At 33.0% G+C, this 25,005-nt stretch overlaps 1 protein-coding gene and 1 pseudogene across 2 annotated transcripts; both read left to right on the forward strand.

Moving 5' to 3' along the window:
• Positions 1–6,527: 6,527 nt before the first annotated feature.
• LOC139876531 (uncharacterized) lies at positions 6,528–10,484 on the forward strand. 2 transcript variants are annotated; one of them, XM_071863869.1, is made up of 4 exons: positions 6,528–8,114; positions 8,494–8,542; positions 9,298–9,377; positions 9,711–10,484. In XM_071863869.1, exons 1-4 carry the CDS (start codon positions 8,025–8,027, stop codon positions 9,924–9,926), a joined length of 435 nt encoding a protein of 144 aa, XP_071719970.1. In that variant the 5' UTR covers positions 6,528–8,024; the 3' UTR covers positions 9,927–10,484. The 2 variants fall into 2 exon arrangements, 1 of the variants encoding a protein (XP_071719970.1); XR_011768169.1 differs by lacking the exons at positions 6,528–8,114; positions 8,494–8,542; positions 9,298–9,377 and adding an exon at positions 9,385–9,617.
• A 775-nt stretch (positions 10,485–11,259) lies between these two features.
• On the forward strand, positions 11,260–14,428 carry LOC139876177 (uncharacterized; annotated as a pseudogene).
• The last annotated feature ends 10,577 nt before the right edge of the window (positions 14,429–25,005 follow it).

Genomic DNA, 25,005 nt, shown 5'->3' on the forward strand with positions numbered 1-25,005 from the left:
ACCCAGTGGGAAAAAACTTTAGCTAAGGGAAAAAGAGTGCAGCATGGAGTTGACTCCCCCTCAAGTAGACATCGCTTCAGCTGTTACATCTTTTGAACATGTCTCATGCCAATGTTATGAACGTGTGTTCTGAAAATAGCAGTTGGAAGTGCTTTCGTGAAAAGATCAGCAGAGTTTTTGCTAGATTGCACATATCTCATTTCAATCTGGTTGTCCTTAATGAGATTTTGAGTGTATGAGAAGAATCTAGGTGGTATGTGTTTTGTTCGGTCACTTTTGATATACCCTTCTTTCATCTGTGCTATGCAAGCTGCATTATCTTCATAGATAGTTGTTGGACTTTTATCGCGTTCTAGTCCACAAGAATCAGTAATGAGTTGTGTCATTGATCTCAACCAAAAACATTCTCGAGTAGCTTCATGTAATGCAATCACTTCGGCATGATTTGACGATGTAGCAACAAGTGTTTGTTTTTGAGAACGCCATGATATTGCAGTACCTCCATTTAGGAATACATATCCAGTTTGAGATTTAGCTTTATGTGGATCAGATAAATAACCTGCATCTGCATAACCAACCAAATCTTGTTTTGATTCGTTAGAATAAAATAATCCTAAATCAGTAGTTCCTCGAAGGTATCGAAATATGTGTTTGATCCCATTCCAGTGTCTTTTGGTAGGAGCAGAGCTGAACCTTGCCAACAAATTAACTGCAAAAGAAATGTCAGGTCTTGTACAATTTGTAAGATACATAAGAGCTCCAATTGCACTAAGATATGGTACTTCTGGTCCAAGAATGTCTTCTTGATCTTCACATGGACGAAATGGATCAGCTTCAACATTGAGTGATCTAACAACCATAGGAGTACTTAATGGTTTTACCTTGTCCATATTGAAACGTTTCAAAATCTTTTCAGTATATGTTGTTTGATGTACAAGTAAACCATTAGGCATATGCTCAATTTGTAAACCAAGACAATACTTGGTTTTTCCGAGATCTTTCATTTCAAATTCTTTCTTTAGAAGTTGAATGGCTTCATGGATCTCTTTATTTGTACCTATGATGTTAAGATCATCAACATAAACAGCTATGATCACATATCCGGATGTTGTTTTCTTAATGAAAACACAAGGGCAAGTAAGATTATTTGTATACCCTTTGCTTATCAAGTAATCACTTAATCGGTTATACCACATACGTCCCGATTGTTTTAACCCATATAAAGATCTTTGTAATTTAATCGAATACATTTCTTTGGGTTTTGCATTTGATGCTTCTGGTACCTTAAATCCTTCAGGTATCTTCATATATATATCACTATCAAGTGATCCATATAGATAAGCATCCATGAGATGCATTTCTAAATTTTTAGAAACTGCCAGACTGATTAAGTACCTAAAAGTAATTGCATCCATAACAGGAGAATAAGTTTCTTCATAATCAATTCCCGGTCTTTGAGAAAAACCTTGAGCTACAAGTCTAGCTTTATACCTTGTAACTTCATTTTTCTCATTTCTTTTTCGGACAAAAATCCATCTGTATCCTACAGGTTTCACATCTTTAGGAGTGAGAATGATGGATCCGAAAACTTTTCTTTTATTGAGTGATTCTAATTCAGCTCGTATTGCTTCTTTCCATTGAGCCCAATCATGTCTATTTTGACATTCAACCATAGATGTTGGTTCTGGATCATCATCATTATTCATGATGTCATATGCAACATTAAATGAAAATTTCTCATCAAGATTTTTCATTTCATTTCGGTTCCATAATATTTTTGAATATGCATAATTGATTGCAATTTCTGTATTGACATCATCAATCTCCTCTGCAGTAGGAGTACTGATTTGTGGTTCTTCTTGAACACTTTCTTTTACTTCATTATCAGCTGATTTTCTTTTTCGAGGATTTTTATCCTTTGAACCGATTGGTCTTCCACGTTTCTGACGTGGCAAAGATTCATGAGTGACGTTATTGCCAGCTTTTGGAATTTCAATTCGAGCTGGAGTATTTACTGCTGGTATATATGATTTTGTCACCGTTTTTGTATCTGTAAATGCATCAGGCAATTGATTTGCAAGTTCTTGTATATGCATTATCTTTTGAACTTCTGTCTCGCATTCTTTTGTGCGAGGATCAAGATACTTTAATTGAGGTTCACACCATGAAACATCATTTTCTTTATTTTTCATTTCTCCCCCTAATCTAGGGAACAATGTTTCATTAAAATGACAATCAGCAAAACGTGCTGTAAAAACGTCACCTGTCATAGGTTCAATATACCTTAATATTGAAGATGTTTCATATCCAACATATATTCCCAACCTCCTTTGAGGACCCATTTTTGTACGTTGTGGTGTCGCAATTGGAACATACACTGCACAACCAAATGTTCTAAGATGGGAAATATTTGGCTCTTGACCAAAAGCAAGTTGTAGGGGGGAATATTTATGACTTGCACTTGGTCTGATGCGAATCAATGCAGCAGCATGTAAAATTGCATGACCCCATATAGATACAGGGAGTTTTGTTCTCATTATCAATGGTCTAGCGATTAACTGTAAACGTTTAATCAATGACTCGGCTAAACCATTTTGTGTATGCACATGAGCAACAGAATGTTCAACAACAATTCCTATAGACATGCAATAGTCATTAAATGCTTGAGATGTAAATTCACCAGCATTATCAAGTCTCACCCTTTTAATGGTGTAATCAGGAAAATGAGCTCTCAATTTAATAATTTGGGCAAGAAATTTTGCAAATGCCACATTACGGCTTGATAACAGACAAACATGAGACCATCTGCTAGATGCGTCTATTAGAACCATGAAATATCTAAATGGTCCACATGGTGGATGAATTGGTCCACATATATCACCTTGAATTCTTTCAAGAAACATTGGTGATTCTTTCTCAACCTTAAGTGGTGAGGGTCTAGTTATCAATTTTCCAAGAGAGCAAGATGTACATGGAACCATTGTATCATGATGGATTTTTCTATCCTTTAGTGGATGTCCATGAGTACATTCAATAATCCTTTTCATCATTGTTGATCCTGGATGGCCTAATCTGTTATGCCATAAACTGAATACACCAGGATCAATATATTTTTCGTTAACTACCATATGTATTTCTGGTACATTTATATGTGTATAATGTAATCCAGAACTAAGTCTTGGCAGTTTTTCAACCACATGACTCTTGTCAGTGATACTTAAATATTTCTCATTTTCTGTTGTCACTGACTGATAATCATACCCGTTAAGGTATATGTCGGAGAAACTCAATAAATTTCTGCTTGACTTGGGAGAAAATAAGGCATCATTTATTAAAAATTTTGTACCATTTGGTAGTATGAAATTTGCCTTTCCTATCCCTTTTATCAAGTTAGCAGGTCCTGATATTGTATGTATAGTTCCTTCCGTTGGTTTTAGATCAATAAAATATTTCTCGGATTTAAGTATAGTGTGTGTAGTTCCACTGTCTGCTATACAGAGATCTCCACCACTTGATTGATGTTGTATTCCAGCAAAATTCATATTGAACTTCATATATAAGAAATAAATAGTGAGTACATTAATATTACACAATATTTTAAACGCAAATAGATAGTACTGAAACATTTAGCAAACATAATGACAAAGACAGACGATATTAAATCGTTTATTTTTCAAAAGACACACAACTTAAACATTCAAGAAATCTTCATATAAATCAGATGGTTTCTCAGTGACTGTTGGATCAATATTATCCACAAAATTTACTTCCTTTTCTTTACCTTTCAGCGAATCCTGATACATCTTAACAAGATGTTTAGATGTTCGGCAAGTATTAGCCCAGTGGCCCATTCTACCACATCTGTAGCAAGATTCTTCAGAATTTTTAGAAGAATTTTCTTCAACATCTTGTTTAATGGGCTTGTTTTGTGGTTGATATTTATATTTTCGTGGATTACTATTTCTTTGACCACCACGGCCACGACCACGACCACGTCCACGCCCATTACCATTACCATAAGGATGGTTTCTACCATAGTTATGGCTTTTGGCATGATGATGGTGATGGTTATTATAACCACGACCTTGCCCGCGTCCTTGTCCCTGTTTATAATTATTTGCAGTATTTGCTTCAGGGATTGCAAGTGTACCAGTAGGACGGGATTGCTGATTTTTCATTAATAGCTCATCATTTTGCTCTGCAACTAAGAGATATGAATTAAGTTCAGGATATGTTTTGAACTTTAGCATTCTCAAATTTCTTTGCACTGTGATGTTTGCAGCATTCATTGTGGAGAAAGTTTTCTCCATCATGTCTGCATCACTAATTTCATGTCCACAGAATTTAAGTTGTGAACATGTATTATACAGAGCTGAGCTGTATTCATTTACTTTCTTAAAGTCTTGGAACCTTAATGTTCTCCATTGTTCCATTGCAGCTGGAAGTAAAATTTCTCTTTGATTATTGAATCTGCTTTTGAGACCTTCCCATAAAACATGGGGATCTTCTACAGTCACATAATTATTTTGTAAGCATTCATCAATATGTTGATGAATAAAGCAACATGCCGTAGCTTGTTCTTTTTCAGAACAAGTGTTGTTTTCATTTATGGTTTCAAGAATGCCCATTGATTTAAGATGCATTTTTACTTTTATAACCCATGGCATGTAGTTGTTTCCAGTTGATTCTAAAGGAGTAAATTTAAGCTTTTCCAGATTCGACATTTTCTTTTATCAAAAATTAAAACAAACATCATGATAAATTAGAGTCAATTTATATTCATAAGTATATAAACATTAAACATAAATTTAATATAACATAAATGATAAGTAGGTGACAGTGTCGACCATGTGTAAGCAATCATAAATAAATGTTATATAACAAAAATATAAATATTAGTAAACATAAATGAAAATTTGGCGACAGTGTCGACCATATATTTTTTCAGGTGGTATAACCGACCTATATCATTCTGGTGGTATAACCGACCATATATCATTTTGGTGGTATAACCGACCATATATCATTTTGGTGGTATAACCGACCATATATCATTTTGGTGGCAGAGCCAACCATATTTAGTATTAAGATTATCGTGCTGATAACGTGTTATAATTCAGTAGGCTTATAACTACCTTTAGTGGTTTGATTCTTGATGTTATAATTCAGTAGGCTTATAACTACCTTTAGTGGTTTGATTCTTGATGTTATAATTCAGTAGGCTTATAACTACCTTTAGTGATTTGATTCTTGATTTAGAATACTAATAATGAAGTGTAAGAACATAGATGATAATGGAGAGAAAGAAAGAAACACTTTGTAAGTGTGAGAAATGGTGCAAGTTTAATGCTTGCATTCATGAGTATTTATAGCCTAAAATCTCAATATAAAAATACATACTTTGTGTACCAAAATTGACTATATGTATACACCAAAATTGACTATCCATATCTATATTATTATTATTATTATAACACTTTTAATTATTTACGTACAATTTTTAAGTACTTAGTACAATCTAATTTATTAGTGTAACGGACTGAATGGTAATATAGATAAAATATGGAAATTTAATAGAAAATGAGTAAGAGATGAAGGGTTGAGAATAAAATTCCCAAAATCGATACCTGTTGCGACATTTTCCACCGGCTGCCATTCCCCAAACCCTAGCTCCTCTCCTCCGTTGTCGACGGCGACCTCCGGGTCGCCTACGGCTGCTGCTACTTTTGCCGGTTGTCTTGTAATTCGAAGATTTGCTCCTTTATATGCTTTGATTTCTTACAGAAGGATCACTCTAGTTTCGATTTGTCGGTTTTCATCGACGATGCTCCGGCGGATGAGTTCGGTGGTGGTTTGCGACTACTGCGGTTTACTACAGATTCTTAGTTAGCATGTTTGCCTATTCAATTCGAGATAACGTGTAAATCATAGGTTTGTAATTTGTCCTTACCGTCCACATTGATATCAATTCGTTGGCTCTGTTATCATAGTAACAATTAAAAATGAATATCGATCTCTTATTGATTTAGAACTTGAATTAGAATCGTTTATATTGAGCTAATCCTCTATTTATTTATATAAAAGGTAGAAAGGTTTTCCTTTTCGGGCTGCCCAGGAGGGCAAGTAATCCGACCCCATACTCTGATGTACGTAACCCAGAATTACTCCCTTGTTGTTTCCAACCCAACCCCTGACCACCACTAAATATTCGTCCTAGACAAACTTCGAACCTGAGACCTCTTGCAGTGAACTCAGAACCAATGGGCTATCTAGTGTATCCTCTATTTATATAGTACATTTTTAACGGCTATAATCATAAGTAAGGCAAGGAGCCTTATGATTTTTATTGAAAGCTTTTGATTTGCTTATATCTTGAGCATGTAGCTGTTGATCGAGCTTGAAGGCTAGTTCTTTGCTGTGATCTCTTGTACAATAAGGAGATGAACTGGACAACTTTACAGGTCCTAATAATCCAGGTTTGCATTTTCTTCGTTTACTTTATTTTTCGAACGTTAACATGAAGGTTGATTGTTAACATACGTGTAACTTGATTAGCAATATCTATATCTATATCTATATCTATATCTATATCTATATCTATTCTATTCTATATCTATATTATATATAATAACAAAGTTGTTTTTACCTAATCTTCCTTAAAATTAGCTTAAATGGCAAAGAATCAACCATTGGATGTAAATTCATCTTTTAATCACAACCATTAATTACCTTGATTAGGCAACAATTGTCTCTCACTTCTATTCTATTTGATTATATTTGTATATTTGACAACACTACCCTCAAATACACCGCTCCCAAATGAAAATACGGGGTCTACTTTATCTATTCGCATGATTCAGTAACACTAAATTCGCAGTATTCACCCAATAATTAGGGTTCTTTAAATCAAATATTCTTTAGATACAATTAGGCTGTGTTCCCAAGTTTCAAATTAAAGGAAAGGGAATGAAATGAAATGAAATGAAAGGGGAGGAAGATGAATCCTTCCAAATTGGAAAGAAAATTTGGAAGGAAAATCAGGCCAAATCCATCTTTCTCTGATTCCTTCCCTTTCTTTTAATAAAGAACTCTGGAACACCTAAATTTCTTGTTTCCCTTCCCTTTCCATTCCTTTCTCTCTAAATTAAGACTAAGGAACAGAGCCTTAGGGTTCTTCAATAATAAAGGCAAATCGAAGAGTCTCTTAGCTGCGGTAAAGAAGAAATGTCGATTACATCTGAACAGAGAAACTTCCATTTCTGATAATCCAGTCCAATGAATCGATCCAGAAATATGTAAGTCACAATGTATGATGAACATCCGAGGTAAGAACATATCCTCTGATAATCCATTCCAATGTTTGATTAGGGTTTGCACATGTTGAATCCATTGAATCTTTTAAATATCAGACTTCAACACAGATCGATTCAATTAAGAATTAAAAGTTAGGGTTCAGGTATCATTAGGGCTCGAACATGTTGAGTCGATTTTCTGATATCTTTAGGAATCGTGATATTTTTAGGAATCAGAAAATAATTGAATTAGGTTTCGCACATGGAAAATCTGTTTCATACTTCAGGAATAATTGTAAGTAGCTATTCATATTCATACTGGCCTGAAATTAGAGTATTAATTACGTATGAAAGTTCCAATTACGTATGAAATTAGGGTTTGTGACAGATGTCTGAAACATGATAGTTCTATATAAGTGAAGGGTCAAATGGGTTGTATGGCTACCAAAATGTTTTTAATAGGTAAACCTTGCTAATGATCTATCTTCTTATAAATTATAATTTTGGATCGATGTTGAAATATTGTTTATATTGCGTAAGCATATTTGACATACATGCTAATCAATTACATTAAGTGTGGCTAACCTGTTTAACGTCTATAATCATCTCAACATGTACCAAAGAAGTACACGTTACCAGCCCAACCCATTTCGTCATCTTTACAAATAATTGTAGTCATATTTTGTTATATGATTACTAATTATGTAATTTGAATCTCAGGATGATGACAACATGGCAGTGAGTTCCCAAAAACATGCAAAGAGTGCAGAATTTGCTATAGAGTTTCTTTTACATGCTGCAACAGTCATTTTTAAGGAGCAGGTAATATTAACAAAAAAAAGGATGTTTTCTTGAAATGGACCTTCTATCTTTTTTGTTTAGCCAAGTTAAGTTCTTCTAGCTTTAATTAGTCCACTCCAGAATGGTCATCCTAAAGATCGCATCAATACTTTTATCTTGATGTTCCATTAAGTTATATAAAAATTACAAAAACACCATCCACAAATTTCTAGAGGTACTTAGAATGTTTTATTTATTTATTATTATTTTCATTTTTCTAAATTGAACTGTTCTGCGGGTTTTTAGTGCAACTTTACATTAAACCATTACATACAACCATCTACCCTGTTTTTGTAACAAAGCATGAATGATTAGGCAAGTATCAAGGTGATGAATGTATGGAGTTATATTATTTTCATAGGTTGAAAAGGCTTTTAGAGAAGGGACTGCCCGTCGAAATGCACATATCATGTTCGTATCCATGGTTTTAAAAAACGGTCGAGGCGTACGCCTCGAGGCGCGCCTCAGTACGATTTTGCAATTGAACGAATAGGAACGTACGCCTCAATGCTTAATTAAAAACGTACGCCTCAATTTGAGAGGCGGTTCGATTTTGGTACGCCTCAATGGTTATTGAAAAGCGTACGCCTCAATGAAAAATAGCGGGAAAATTAGGCTGGCAGCTAAATTAGAGCCGCTTTAGAAAAACAGTCGAGGTAGCAGAGCAAAGGTAGCAGAGCAAAAAGGAAGAAGAAGATATGAAGGAGGTAACAGAGGATGAAGAAGATAAGTAGCTACATGTAAAGCGGCGATGTATTCTTTTAATTAGGGTTTTATTAAGTTAGGTGGTAAGGGAAACAAATTACTCCGTATATTTTACTCCTACTTTAACTCCTTTTTACTCAAATTACAATAGCAGTCCCTGAACTTTTACCAAATCTTAAAAACATGAACAAACTTGATAGCACTCTTGAACTTTAACCAATTGACATCAAGCCCCCTGATAATTACAAAACTCATTACATGTTTATTTCAAAATTTTAAAATATACATATAGACTTTTTAACCAATTGACAAAACTCGTCAAGGATGTGGGAGTCTATATGAAGATTTTTTATGTATTTTTTAACTCCGCCTCGAACGTACGCCTAGGTTCGCCTCGAGGCGTACGCCTCGCCTCACTAAGGGAAAACGCCTCGAGGCGCGTTTCCGTTTTTTTAAACCTTGTTCGTATCACTTGCTTTAAATTTGTTGGAAGAACGTGTGATGGTCACGTGCAAGGACATCATTACTTTGGAGAAACATGTAATTATCTTTGATTGTCTGTTTCTTTTGGAGTTGATATTGTTTAGAGCTGGTAAATTTGATGACGTGGACAGGTTGGGTAGTGGGTCGAAATGGGTATCTTTTTATAACGCTGGTCCACAGAGGTGAAGTAGGCTTGATCTGACACATCCGCCGTAGTAATTCATTCTAACTAAAGTGTTTAGCAGGTCTTAAGCTTTTGGAACACTGTGACTATCAATTGACTCATTCCCTTTTTAGGCAAGTTTTAAAAACTCGGTTAAAAGTGGGTCAAAATTGCTACCTCATATTTATTTATTTGTTCATTTATTTTATAACTTCATTCTTCTTCAGTGTAAATTCCTTGAAGAAGAAGAGAAAGAGAAGCGTGATGAAAAGAATGGAAGGAACGCAAAAGGGCAAAAGATCTTCGTAGTAAAGAAAGGCTCAAAAGTAAAGACATGGAAAATGTTCTCAGCCCACTCAAATTCAATGGAATATGATGATGAAAATTATACTAAAGAAGATAATGTATTGGAATATGATGATGAAAATTATAACGCGGAATGAGTAAGACAACCAAATGGATCACGGTACAACGAGAGATCACATTGTTCTCATAATAGATCGAGTGGTAGGTTATACTCTCCCGCTTGCAATTGCTACCAACACAATGTTTGTATGTTTGAATGCTTGAGTTTTGTTTTTCTTGATCAAGTCCACAAGAGAACATAGGAGATGCAGAATATATGGTTATATCTTTTTAATACTCTCTACAATGTCTCTAACTGGTCCAGATCTCCAATACATGAATATTGAGGTACTCCTCGAGTCATTTAAGCTATGTATTATAGCACTTGTGTGAAGAGTAACTTTGTAAGTTAAGCTTCAAGACTAATGATTAGCAAACTAGTTAGCATACCCAAGGCCAATGGGATCCTTTCACTTGGTGTTTGAATCAGTTTTTTTAAGAGGCCTAACTAATTATCCGGAACATAATTAGGCCCAACTACTATAACGTCTACCTCTTATAAGGTGGTCTAAAGTGCAGATTCAATTTACTAGACCCAATTCACACATTCATTATTGTAAATTAAGGTCACTAACGTATGCATGGCAATCCCTTTGTTGCTCTACTATTCACTTATTTTCATATGAATTCATTAAACCATTGTATTGAACTTCATATTAGTTAATTTTTTAGTTAACTGTACAAGTTCAAATATAACATTATGAATTATATTTCACAATATTTATCTTTTTTTAGTTTCCCAGTAATTATTCATTCAAGTATATTTCTAATACCGCTCTAAAGAGTATTCGCAATTTTTGTCAACAAAAAAATACCTCTAAAGAAGTTTCGTATTCTCTTATTTTGAAACCCCGCGAAGGCGCGGTTATGAACTAGTTTTATAGATATAGTGCATATTATTTATTTATATTTTTATTTTTTAATTTGTGTCTTAGCAATTAGAATTAAGTATTTTGTGGGTTTGGCAACTAAAATTAGAATTAATTTTTATTTTTATTTTCATATCACCTGAATTCTTCATTCACCTATTAAACTAATGTCCTAAACTTTCTTATAGAAGACTTGAAAAACATTGAAGAATATGAACTGTCATAATCCTTGAAGACATACGGCAATATGTTCTGTATAAACAAGAGAATTTAGACAAGAGTTTCTGGATTATAAAATTATAAATTGACACCTTATTATAAGCATTCATACCAGAGTTAGACATATATAGTCGTGTCATTCCATTATATTAAAAGATTGCCCAACAGATCTTCTAAACCTGTTATTGAGTTGCTCACCTTAAAATGTTCCTTTTTACACTCCAAATTACTTTGTTTCATTGCAAATTATACAAAACCAAGATTCTTTAAGAGGATTGCATCAATGAAAAAACAGTGTTCACTATATAATAAACATGTTGTCGTGTCTTATTTCGTTTTGGTTTGTTTTGTCCTTTCAGTTTCTTCTGTTGATGCTGGAACTGAGACCGATCATTTGGCCTTGTTATCGATCAAAGCGCATATAAGATCAGACCCATATCAGATAATGGCTACATGGAACGATTCGACCCATTTCTGCAACTGGACAGGTGTTGTGTGTAGTACAAGGCACAGACGAGTTGTCAAACTCAATTTGACGTCAGGTGAATTTTCTGGTACAATATCACCTGCAGTTGGTAACCTGTTGTTTCTTAGAACGCTTGAGCTACGCAACAATAGTTTTACAGGCAAGGTCCCACAAGAAGTTGGAAAGTTATCGAGATTAAGAACACTTCGAATTTCGATTAATCTTCTATCAGGTGAAATTCCTTCGAATATATCTCAGTGTCTAAATCTTAAAGTACTTAATATTAGTCGGAACGATTTCGTAGGTACTTTTCCTAAAGAATTTGAATCGTTGAGTAAGCTACAGGTTATTAGTATCCACTCGAATAATCTAACAGGAGAATTACCCAAGTATATTGGAAACTTTACGTCTCTTGAGATTATATCTGGTTCAACTAATAATTTTCATGGAAGTATTCCAGATACTCTCGGTCAGTTGTCTAATTTATGGTTTTTCGGGTTCGGAAGTAATAATCTTTCGGGATTTTTACCTCCTTCGTTTTTCAATATTTCATCCTTGTTGACTATTGATTTGCCCAACAACCAAATTGGTGGGAATCTGCCTCAAGACATTGCGCAAAGATTTCCTAAACTCGTAATCTTTAACCTTGCAATGAATAAGTTCACTGGACTTATTCCAGTTTCGTTAACTAATGCCACGAATCTTGAACAGCTAATACTCACCAGGAATGAGTTTACTGGAAGTGTTCCAAGTTTTGATCGGTTAACAAGACTGACACGGTTTACAGTTAATGTTAATCATCTTGGAAATGGGAAACTCGGTGATTTGAACTTTGTATCTTCTTTAACTAACTGTACTAACTTAAGAAATTTAGGCTTCGGTGCTAATAATCTCGGAGGAATTTTACCTAAATCGATGTTCAATTTCAATCAACTTACTGATCTCACAATAGGAGGAAATTTGATCTCTGGAAGTATCCCTTACGAGATCGGACAACTAGTTAAGATAACTTCAATGTATATGTTCTCAAACCTATTCACTGGTACAATTCCGGATTCAATTGGGAATCGTAAACGTAGGTGCAATGTCTCTTTTTGGAAACTTATTATCTGGCTCTATACCCTCGTCATTAGGAAATCTTACCCAACTAAGTGGGCTCTTTTTATTTACTAATAATCTCGTGGGACCGGTACCATCAAGTTTATCGAACTGTAAAGGCTTGCAGAAGTTGGATCTTCATAGGAATAACCTCAGTGGGTTCATACCTGAGGAAGTTACTGGACTTTCTTCCTTAACATCATTAGACCTTTCTGACAACCATTTTGTGGGTCCTCTTCCTTCCGAAGTAGGGAAAAATTTGTTTTGGCTTAACATTTCAAATAACATGTTGTCAGGGACGATTCCATCAAGTCTTGGAGCTTGCAAGAGTTTGGTTGTACTATCCATTTCGGGGAACGTCTTCGAAGGTGAAATTCCATCAACATTAAGCTCGTTGAGAGGGCTACAAGTTCTTGATCTTTCAAGAAACAACTTAACCGGGACTATCCCCGAGTTCCTAGGAGATTTTGTGTTCTTCGACAGTTTGAACTTGTCTTTCAATGGTTTCGAGGGAAAGTTGCCGGATAAAGGAGCTTTTAGAAATGGTAGCAAAGTTTCCATTAACGGAAATGCTAAACTTTGCGGCGGATTTCCAGAATTTCAGTTGCCCGAGTGTTTGATTGATCAAGAATCATCCAAGAAAATCAAAATTTCTCGTACCATGATAATCATTATTTCAGTACTTGGCGCGATTTTCGTACTAGTTGTGATTCTGGTTTGTTACTTAATTTGGAAACGAAGATATAGTAAGAAGGTTTCCTCGGGGACTAACTCAGACAATGAAAAATTCCCCCGAATTTCCTATAGAATCTTACATGAAGCAACAGATGGGTTTTCTTCGGCAAACTTTATTGGTCATGGAAAGTTCAGTCTCGTCTATAAAGCGATTTTGAACCAGAAAAATGGACCGGAAGCTGTTGCTGTTAAGGTACTAAAACTTGCAGTTCACGGTGCCAATAAGACGTTCGTAGCAGAATGTGAAGCTTTGAGAAATATTAGACATCGAAATCTTGTGAAAGTCATAACTTCTTGTTCAGGTGTTGATTATAATGGAAATGACTTCAAGGCTCTTATCTATGCTTATATGGTTAATGGCAGTTTGGATGATTGGTTACATCAGAATCGGGTTGTTAATCAAGATATCGAGAAGGAAACAAGGTCTCTAAACTTCATTCAGAGGCTGAATGTTGTGATCGATGTGGCTAGCGCGCTAGTTTATATCCATTGCGAGTGTGGATCACCATTGGTTCATTGTGATATCAAACCTAGTAACGTTTTGTTAGATGTCGATTTGGTTGCTCACCTTGGTGATTTTGGCTTAGCAAGATTTCTTCAATATACCGCACCTGATTCAACATCAAGCCACACAAATTCGACTGGTGTAAAAGGCACGGTTGGTTATGCTGCTCCTGGTAATTTGTCATCAAACTCATTATTTTATAAACATATAACACTTTTTGTTCACAATTACTTATTCCTTGCTATCTTGTGATGGTTTATATTTTACAAGTGTGGTTGTTTATAAATATAGAATATGGAATGGGTAGTCAAACATCAACATACGGTGATATCTACAGTTTCGGGATCCTCATACTAGAGACATTTACAGGAGAGCACCCTACTCATGAAATGTTCAGTGATGGTCTGAGTCTTCATGGTTTTGTGAAGACGGCAATACATGACCGTGTTATGGAGATAACTGATCTCATCCGATCGCATCCATCTGAGAACCTACAAGTCCATCAAGGAGTGCCTGACTGCAGTTTATCAAATTGGGATTAATTGCTCAATGGAATCACCAAGTGATCGGATGGACATCAACGATGCATTTAATCAACTGCATTTTGTTAAGAAAACTCTTCTTGATAGTAGGAGTAACTTGGCTTAAAGACACAAATTAAGTACAAGTCCTCTGAATTATTAAAGCATAATGCTACTGTTTGATTTAGGTTGACTAAAAACATCATATTCATAATAATGCATCACTTTTGAAACTCTTGAAGGATATGTGTATTGTATAATCTTTTTAAATTTGATTTTATAAATCATATACGGTAGTCATATATTTCATACACTATACAGAGAATGACAAAGTCAAATTGTTAGCGGAATTGTGTGACATACTTGTAACAAGCCAGATTATGTGTGTTAAACAAAATCAGTTTATATACCTTTTCGACAACAAAAAAGTCATCAGCTTTGGCAATTTCACATTCCTTCCAAGTTGACACCTAAAATGTTGTGGGCTACATTGTCTTACAAGTTTTAAACTCGAGCTGCAGATCATGGTGCGACAAGTAATAAGGTACAGTTTGTTTTTGCTCCTCAATTTTCAAGTTCTTTAAGAGGTAGTGATGGCTGCTAAAAACCTCTTGATGAACTCCTTGCAACACTCTTTTCCTCTACAAGTCACCTTCTAGGTCCACTTTCGGTCAAACACGACCCATTATCGAATATCAATATATTTCCACAAGTCTCGGCAAAACTGAGACCGTAGCTCGTGTTGTCAATGCTACAATCTGAGGATCAACACGCAGCTTCTTTCGATCACAGAAGACTCGTTTTTTTTTTCTTTTTCTTTCGAAAGGCAATATATTAAACACCAACTCTAGCAAGCTGCTATGGAATGCCAAAACTACAACCGCTTAGAAAGCCAATCAATTCTCATACATTCTTATAAATATGTTCGATAAAACAATTAAATACTTGATCTAAAAAACTAACTGATGTAATGCATCTATCCACATTTTTTATTTTATTTTATTTTTTAACGGCCAAAATTTTATATATAAATAAATAAAACGCTCTCTAGCAAGGCGCTAAGAGAAAAATTACAAAGGTTGTTGAAGCCACAAGTTCCAATTAAAAACTACATGACCTCTATTTTTCAACCAACGAAAAGAAAATAATCTAATAACATCGAATCGAAAAGACTATTTCAACAAAAACACGGTTCACGAAAAACAATCCCATTACAAAACCGCCATAACACCCAAAGAAGAATAGTAACGACCATTAAAATCTTGTTCTTGTGCACACTCGAAAGCTGCAGCCCATCGATCCAACTCATCACATATTCCCACGAATCAAAATTGTGTAAACCGCAATCCAGCCAACTAAGGATCTTACGCCAAATCTCTGTAGCCGAAGTGCACGAGAAAAATAAATGATTTCGGTGTCCAACTGTGTCTTGACAAACCGGAAACTCGATGCTTTCCAAAACTATACCTCTGTTCGACAAGTTCCAACGAACCGGTAATGCATCTAGGTTGAATCGCCACAAGAAAACATTGACTTTCCGTGGCAAAAACTTGTCCCAAACTGTCTCCCCGTTTCCATTCGAACCCATCGTTACATCAATATGTTTTCTAACAGCATTCACCGTGAACATACCATCAGGATTCAAATTACTCACCCAACAATCCGGACATTCACGAATCTGAACCGAAGTTAACATGAATTTGAACTCGAGAAGAAGCTGGTTATTATGGCTACCAATATCAGCCCGAGACCACACCCAAGTCCACTCGCCATTAACCCATTTATTAGCCACCGAGTCTAAAACAACAAGTTATTTGCTATGAATAAAAGGTTAAGGAAATAATATGAACAAGAATATAAAAAACTAAATGTGTTGGATTGATTTCAAATGGTTACAATCACATCCTTATATAGAGGATTAAAGCAAAACATAATCATAACATACCAACAACTAGACCCACTAGTAAAGCTAGATGACAACTAGCATACATGTGAACACACCAATATGACAACTAACATACATGTAAACACACTAACAACTAGACCTAATAAAACAAGATAAAAGGCAACTTGTGAAAGGACCCGTTCATATACATTATAAACGATTCACAATAGTTGATTACATTGCGAGGTATTTGACCTCTATATGATACATTTTACAAACATTGCATTCGTTTTTAAAAGACAATCTTTCTTTACATCGAAAATTGACAGGCATGCATACCATTTCATAATATCCACTATCCAACTATAAGTTGATTTAATAATAATCTTTGATGAACTCAATGACTCGAATGCAACGTTCTTCGAAATATGCTATGAAAGACTCCAAGTAATATCTTTAAAATGAGCAAATGCACAGCGGAAGATTTCTTTAACACCTGAGAATAAACATGCTTTAAAGTGTCAACCAAAAGGTTGGTGAGTTCATTAGTTTATCATAATCATTTATTTCCATCATTTTAATAGACCACAAGAATTTCATTTCCAGTTCTCTTAAATATACGTCCCATGCATAGAGACAAAAATAATCATTCATATGGTGAACACCTGGTAACCGACATTAACTAGATACATATAAGAATATCCCCTATCATTCCGGGATCCTCCTTCGGACATGATATAAATTTCAAAGTACTAAAGCATCCGGTACTTTGGATGGGGTTTGTTAGGCCCAATAGATCTATCTTTAGGATTCGCGTCAATTAGGGTGTCTGTTCCCTAATTCTTAGATTACCAGACTTTAATAAAAAGGGGCATATTCGATTTCGATAATTCAACCATTGAATGTAGTTTCAATTACTTGTGTCTGTTTCGTCAAACATTTATAAAAGCGCATGTATTCTCAGTCCCAAAAATATAAAGGGTAAAAAGGCAAATGAAACTCACCATACTGTATTTCGTAGTAAAAATACATATAACGTCATTGAACAAGTGCAAGGTTGGCCTCGGATTCACGAACCTAAATTAATTATATATATTTATGTGTTGGTCAATATTTGTCTAACAAATTAGGTCAAGTCATAGTGTACCACAATCCTAATGCTCGAGACTAATATGCAAAAGTCAACAAAAGTAAATTTGACTCAAAATAATTTCCAAAAATCTATACATGATTAATATATAGTTTAAATATCGTTGTTTTATATTTTTAAATATTTTTAAAAGATTTATTAGAGTAAATAATATAATTTATTTATTAATAAATAAAATTTTATATTAAATTTATATAATAAAATATACTTTTATATATATTAAGTAATAAAATTTATAGGGTTCATTTAATATCATAAAGATAATATGATAGGTATTATTAAAGTAAGTTATTACACGTAGTAAAATATGTTTGTATCACATATTTATTTGATAAAATAATATCTATAATGATAGTAAGTAAAAGTTGTATTATTTTGTAATAATAATTATTATTATAAAAATATCAATATTTATAATTACTAAGATGACATTAGATAAAACGATAATTCTAATTATGATAACTTTAATATTTACGATAATTTTTAATATTATCTTTAAAATAATAATTCTATTTAAAATAATAATAATAATGATATTTTATAGTAACAATGACATTTCTATTAAAATGATAATTTTTGTTAAAATGATAGTTTTAATACTAACGATACTTTTAATAATAATAGTAATGATAAAAATAATAAGAACGATAATTTTATCTAAATCAATATCTTATAATATTTTAATTTCATCATGATACTCTTACCCATTATTTCCTAATCGTTTCATTTAATAGCTTTTAATCGTCTTTTATATCGTGTTCATAATAATGATAATAATAGTAATCAAAATAATTAGGTGTTACAAATATTTGTTTTAATTACACTAATATTAATAATGATAGTTACTATAACATTATTAACGATAATACTAATAATTATCTTAATGATAATATAGTAATAATAATAATAACAATAACAATAACCATTTTTAAATAATGATATGTATATTAATAATGATAATAATAATAATAATAATACCAATAATAATAATAATAATAATAATTGGATAATAATAATAATACTAATTATAACTTTAACGATAATAACGATAGTAATAATAAAAAAAATAACAATTTTTAATGATAAATCCCTTTTATTGATAAAGATAATAATAATGATAATAATAAGATAAAACTAGAACGACGATAAAAACGACGATAATAATAATCATTTTTAATAAAAATATCGAAAATTCAATTGATTATAACTTCTAATCCGTTCATCGAAACCATTCGATATCTAAAGGAAAAGTTCTTAATTTTTCGCTAGCTTTCCAAGGACATGCATATCTTATACCTTATCTCAACCGCAAGTGTAACTAATTCAACATTCAACCTAACCTGTCTAAGGGCAATATCAAAAGTACAAGCATGCATAATCCTAAATACTCGAGCACTAGTCAGGGATACACTATTAGTATGTAAAAGTTAAATTATGAGTACTCACGTATCAATATTGAGATTCAATATTGCAGGAAAGGTACGTAGACGCAACGGAAATGATAAACACTATATTGATCTCACGAGCATACCCATGAACCATACTCAATCACCTCCATAGCTATAACCCATAATTTCCTTAATCCTATCCCACTCGAAAAACAATTTCGAAATCACTCGGACAGCACTCCGTCGTAATATTTTATGTATACTAATAATATCTTGAAATAATACGGAGTAAATATATATTTGTAAATCGATTGAGAGAGTTTAGAGAAAAATATTTTCAAGTTTCTATGAAATAATGAAATCTATTGAATTCTATTTATAATAGATTTTTAAATTATTAAAGTGAATTATTAAATTATGAATTATTAAAGTGAATTATTAAAGTATGAATTATTAAAGTAAATTATTAAAGTATGAATTATTAAAGTGAATTATTAAAGTTAAAGTAAAGTAAAAATAAAGTAAAGGTAAATTTTAAGTATAGTAAAAGTATAAAACTATGTACGTATAATACGCGTATAAATATATATAATATTAATTTAAATCGTTATATATATAAAATAAAATATAAATATCGTTATCTTTATCATACTAGTTAAGTAATAAGTTGTCAAAAGTGGTTCTAGATATTTATAAAAGTTATATACGTTTTAATAATAAAGTTCTTTTTAAACTGAAAACGTTTTTGTACGTTTGAAACTAAATAGATCAATCGAGTCTTTATGAGATTCAATCTTCCACTATCCTTTGTCTAGTTCTCAATGATTGACAATTTGTTCTTATTTATAAATCACTTTACCATTTTCCGAATATTGTTAAAATGGAAAGATTTCTCAAATCAACGTGGGCCTTTCAACAGAGACTTGTAATCATAATTCAATATATCTGATAATTCAATCATTTGATCTTATCTTCTAATTCCATTGATAAACATTTTGAAACAGATACAATCATATAAAGTATTTAATCTAATATTTTGTTTACGTTTCAAGTTATAATATATATACACATATACATATATAATCATATTTGTTTAATGGTTCGTGAATCGTTGGAACTTGGTCGAGGTTGAATGAATGTATGAACATAGTTTAAAATTCTTGAAATTTAACTTAACAAATATTGCTTATCGTGTCGGAAACATATAAAGATTAAAGTTTAAATTTGGTTGGAAATTTCCGGGTTGTCACAGTACCTACCCGTTAAAGAAATTTCGTCCCGAAATTTGAGTGGAAAGGTCGTGAATGATAATAAGTATGTTTTCATGATGCATACGGGCTAAAAATTAGAGTTTTATCATCAGCGAATAATTTGGATAAACAATCCATTTATATGAAGAGTACGAATGAAGCTAACATAGAAGAGTGAAATGAGTAAGTGTAGATTCATCTTATCATTTGACGTAGATATGATTGATTCCCAGATTTCAAGGGATTTGAAGAAAATCTTCTTAATAAGATTTGACTCTCCGGTAATCAAGGGAATTAGGATCCGCTTTAAATGCGATCGTCCATTTTAATTGTTCTGTCGGAGATTTTCTTATAAATTCACCTCCTTCATTTCCTTACAACTCACACCTTCTGTTGATGCATTTTATGCAAGTCCCTAGACATCTACCCACGTCCATTGCAGGTACAACAGTTTACAGGCCACCATGATTGCTCGTTATTATCCTTTACGTGTTTGTATGTGGTTACAGGAACGGCAGGAACGAGATTTAGATGTTTGACTATGTTAGACTTTGTTAGATGTACGAGTGAAGCCTCACTAGTACGGCTGACAGACTCATACACATGGTTGATGCTGAGCTAAGTCACAATTACAACCTAAATGAGAAGACACGAGTGAGTGATCACCCGTACGGCTGATGAAGCCAACTCGTACGTGTGATGAGTGAATCGTATGGGTGAGTCAACATCCGGGGTATATAAAGTCTTATGTTCTTCATTTTAGGTTAAGCCTCTCATTTGTTACACACACTCAGATCTAGTGAGCTCCTCCAATTTTCTCTCAGTCCAAATCACTCAGGTGGTGAATAATAGCTCTAGGTGTTGATCTAATCACACTTGATTTAGTTGTGGTTTGACTAAATTAATCAAAAAAAAAATTAACCTATTCACTAGAGGGTTTGATTCACTTATTCCGCCATTGTGTGAGTTAAATCTGTTGATTTCTAAGTTCTTAGTCATGTTTCATCACCTTCTATTCTTTCCCCCTCAACTCATATTTTAAAGTATTCATCAATATGCTCCATCCAGTTCTGATTCTCGATATACTTCTAACTTTCATATCGGTCATTCTTCTTTTTCATCTACCGCCAGAAGAATCTATTTACTTCTACTATACTCTTGGGTTTATAGTGTTTCTAGTTCTCCCGTGTCTTTATATTGCTATATGCATCGATATATATGGTTTATAATTTCTGGTTTATCGTTGGGCTTTATATGTTCCCTTATATTTCAAAGTCTCTGCTTCTGTCTTCTATAATCATTATCATTAACAGTTAATGCTCTCTTTTATTTGCTGCAATTTATACCCCAATTTTTATTTCGGAGTTTTGTCCTTTTGTTTCTTCTTCTTGCGATTAAGCACCGCTTGTAATGGTCCAGAATTCACAGATATGAATTTCAGAATGAACATTGTTAATGTTCTAGGAAGGAAATTGTGATGACACGATCTTGACTTGTCAAATTACTAGAATACCTTGGAAAAGGCCGAATCATCAAGAAATATTTTCTTGATAATTTAGAGGTTAAATAGAATACAAGAGTCGTATAACATGGTACATGATGATATTATGATATGTGAATCATCACGTTCTATTTAGAAACTCAGCATGACTTACTGTAATATAATCACGTTGATCAAGTGTCATTATATTATACTAATTCATGCTTCAGTTCCCAACACTACTTCAAAATATTCCTATTTTAAACTTGAATGTTTCAGAATTTAGAAACTAAAATAGTTTCTTTTATGATGTAATACAGATAGTGCGAAGAGGTAAATGATTTCAAATAAGAAAAATTAAGAAAATATCTTCAGAAATACGGAGGATATTTATAATGAAAGATATGATGATATTTTAGAATTTCTAATATCAGAGGATGATGAAGAATATTGTCCGCAGGGATTTAGAGTCAGGAGCAAGGTATTCGTTAATGACTTCAGCAGGTACTGAATCATTTGGATCCTTTGAAGTCAGGTTCAGTCTTTGTAATTTGTCCAAAGCCTCCTTCCTACTTTGCTCAATCCGTTTTCCAGTTCCAAAACTTCTCTTTTTCTGCGCTTTGCCAGCACACTTCATCATTATCATTCAGCTTTTACCGTTTAAAGTCGTTTTTAGTTTTTGCTGCTTCATCAGCATATTTTTCCATTTTCGGAGAACCAATTCTTAGTTCGGAGTGTTTTTCAGAAACTTCACATTCAAATTAAGTCCAGAAGATAGACGTTATATATACACATATAACTGTTGGCGTAGACATGCTTTGAGATTTCAAAATACTGATTGCTAATTCCCAATGATTCGTATGGCAATTCTCATTACAAGATGCGAATGAGTAAATGATGGGGTTTCAATAAATAATTATAATGACTTTTTGGAGAGGCTAAAGTCAAAGGGTAATGAAGTTGTTGGTACATCTGCTAATAATGTGGTGGAATATAAAAGGTTCCCTGGTAACGATGGTGTATATCTCAAGGTTATAATAAGGTTAGTCTGACTGAAAAGTCGAAGTTGACTTGCTGGAGCTGTGACAAAACTGGCTACTTTGAATAGGAGTCGCAAAGTTATTTTTGCTAATAAATGCCAAAGAATCTGACGCGGATACGTTGTTTAAACTTTTACTTTGGTTTCAAGAGTTTTTCGGGTACATAACTGTGGGTAACATGTGGTTGGATCATCATCTCGATTGCTCATCATTCGAAGTGTCTTCAGAAATTTTCGAAGGGTTTGAACACAGATTGTAATCGTTAACATACATTTGATGTTCTAATACAGTTTTGAAGTCAAAATATAGCTTGTGAAAGATGTAAGGATCTAAGAGTGATGATTTTGGTCATATCTCGAGTTGAATTTTGAGATTTCAAAATCAGAATATGTAATTAAATTTTGAATGAGTATGGTTGTTTTGATTTCTATAAAAGAATATATATTGTTGTGAAAGTAGGGAGTATAATGGATAATTTGCTGAATCAGATTCGAAGAATGTAATATATTATTTGTGAATTTATATATCTCTCGGGTATTACCTACCCGTTAAAAAAAAAAAATTTCACAATTAATATTTTGTACAAAAGAATTTTATTACAGTCTTTATGAAAATATATATATGTATATTTTCTTCAGATATAACATAGATTTAATGAGTTAATGTTAAATTAAACTCATTTGATTTACGGTTGAAACTAGAATTTAATAATCCCTAAAGGCTTTAAAAAGTACATAACTTTTACGCAGTATTTCTTTAATGACATTGAAATTATGAATCAATACTTCGTTATTTGTTGATGTATGATGTTCGGTTCGTGGAATTCTTGTGAATTTTGCAAAGTACGAATGATGTTATCTGAAAAGTTTCGGGTACATCGATGATGAAAGTGTAAAATCAAATATATACTTGATTTATTGTGAATTGGAATTTGTTGAATTGCGACAGAGATTGTAGTTAACGCTGGTTAAGTTGCGGCTGAAGGACGTACATTATTGCATATTTGTAATATGAATTAACCGAGTAGTTAAGATTCACACACAATAGTTTAGCACGGAAAGATTTATTTCAAAATATAAATATAAATATATATATATATATATATATATATATATATATATATATATATATATATATATATATATATATATATATATATATATATATATATATATATATATATAATATACATATAATTTCTTGAGAGGGAATGAGTTAATTCTTCATAACTCGTTGATACAATATACACGTTATTGATTCGTAATGATGTCCACAGTGATTCTTGAACTGACAGAGTTTGTGATGTTATCGGTGAAATGTCCCGTTCTTATTGATTAAAAACGTTCCATATTAATTGATTTCGTTGCGAGGTTTTGACCTCTATATGAGACGTTTTTCAAAGACTGCATTCATTTTTAAAACAAACCATAACCTTTTTTTCATAAATAAAGGTTTAAAAAGCTTTACGTAGATTATCAAATAATGATAATCTAAAATATCCTGTTTACACACGACCATTACATAATGGTTTACAATACAAATATGTTACATCGAAATCAGTTTCTTGAATGCAGTTTTTACACAATATCATACAAACATGGACGCCAAATCTTGTCCTTATTTTAGTATGCAACAGCGGAAGCTCTTAATATTCATCTGAGAATAAACATGCTTTAAACGTCAACAAAAATGTTGGTGAGTTATAGGTTTAACCTATATATATCAAATCGTAACAATAGACCACAAGATTTCATAATTCAATACACATCCCATACATAGAGATAAAAATCATTCATATGGTGAACACCTGGTAACCGACATTAACAAGATGCATATATAAGAATATCCCCATCATTCCGGGACACCCTTCGGATATGATATAAATTTCGAAGTACTAAAGCATCCGGTACTTTGGATGGGGTTTGTTAGGCCCAATAGATCTATCTTTAGGATTCGCGTCAATTAGGGTGTCTGTTCCCTAATTCTTAGATTACCAGACTTAATAAAAAGGGGCATATTCGATTTCGATAATTCAACCATAGAATGTAGTTTCACGTACTTGTGTCTATTTTGTAAATCATTTATAAAACCTGCATGTACTCTCATCCCAAAAATATTAGATTTTAAAAGTGGGACTATAACTCACTTTCACAGATTTTTACTTCGTCGGGAAGTAAGACTTGGCCACTGTTTGATTCACGAACCTATAACAATATATACATATATATCAAAATATATTTACAACACTTTTAATATATTTTGATGTTTTAAGTTTATTAAGTCAGCTGTCCTCGTTAGTAACCTACAACTAGTTGTCCACAGTTAGATGTACAGAAATAAATCGATAAATATTATCTTGAATCAATCCACAACCCAGTGTATACGTATCTCAGTATTGATCACAACTCAAACTATATATATTTTGGAATCAACCTCAACCCTGTATAGCTAACTCCAACATTCACATATAGAGTGTCTATGGTTGTTCCGAAATATATATAGATGTGTCGA

This window comes from Rutidosis leptorrhynchoides, chromosome 11 (assembly GCF_046630445.1).
Source record: "Rutidosis leptorrhynchoides isolate AG116_Rl617_1_P2 chromosome 11, CSIRO_AGI_Rlap_v1, whole genome shotgun sequence".
In the NCBI taxonomy this organism is placed as follows: domain Eukaryota; kingdom Viridiplantae; phylum Streptophyta; class Magnoliopsida; order Asterales; family Asteraceae; genus Rutidosis; species Rutidosis leptorrhynchoides.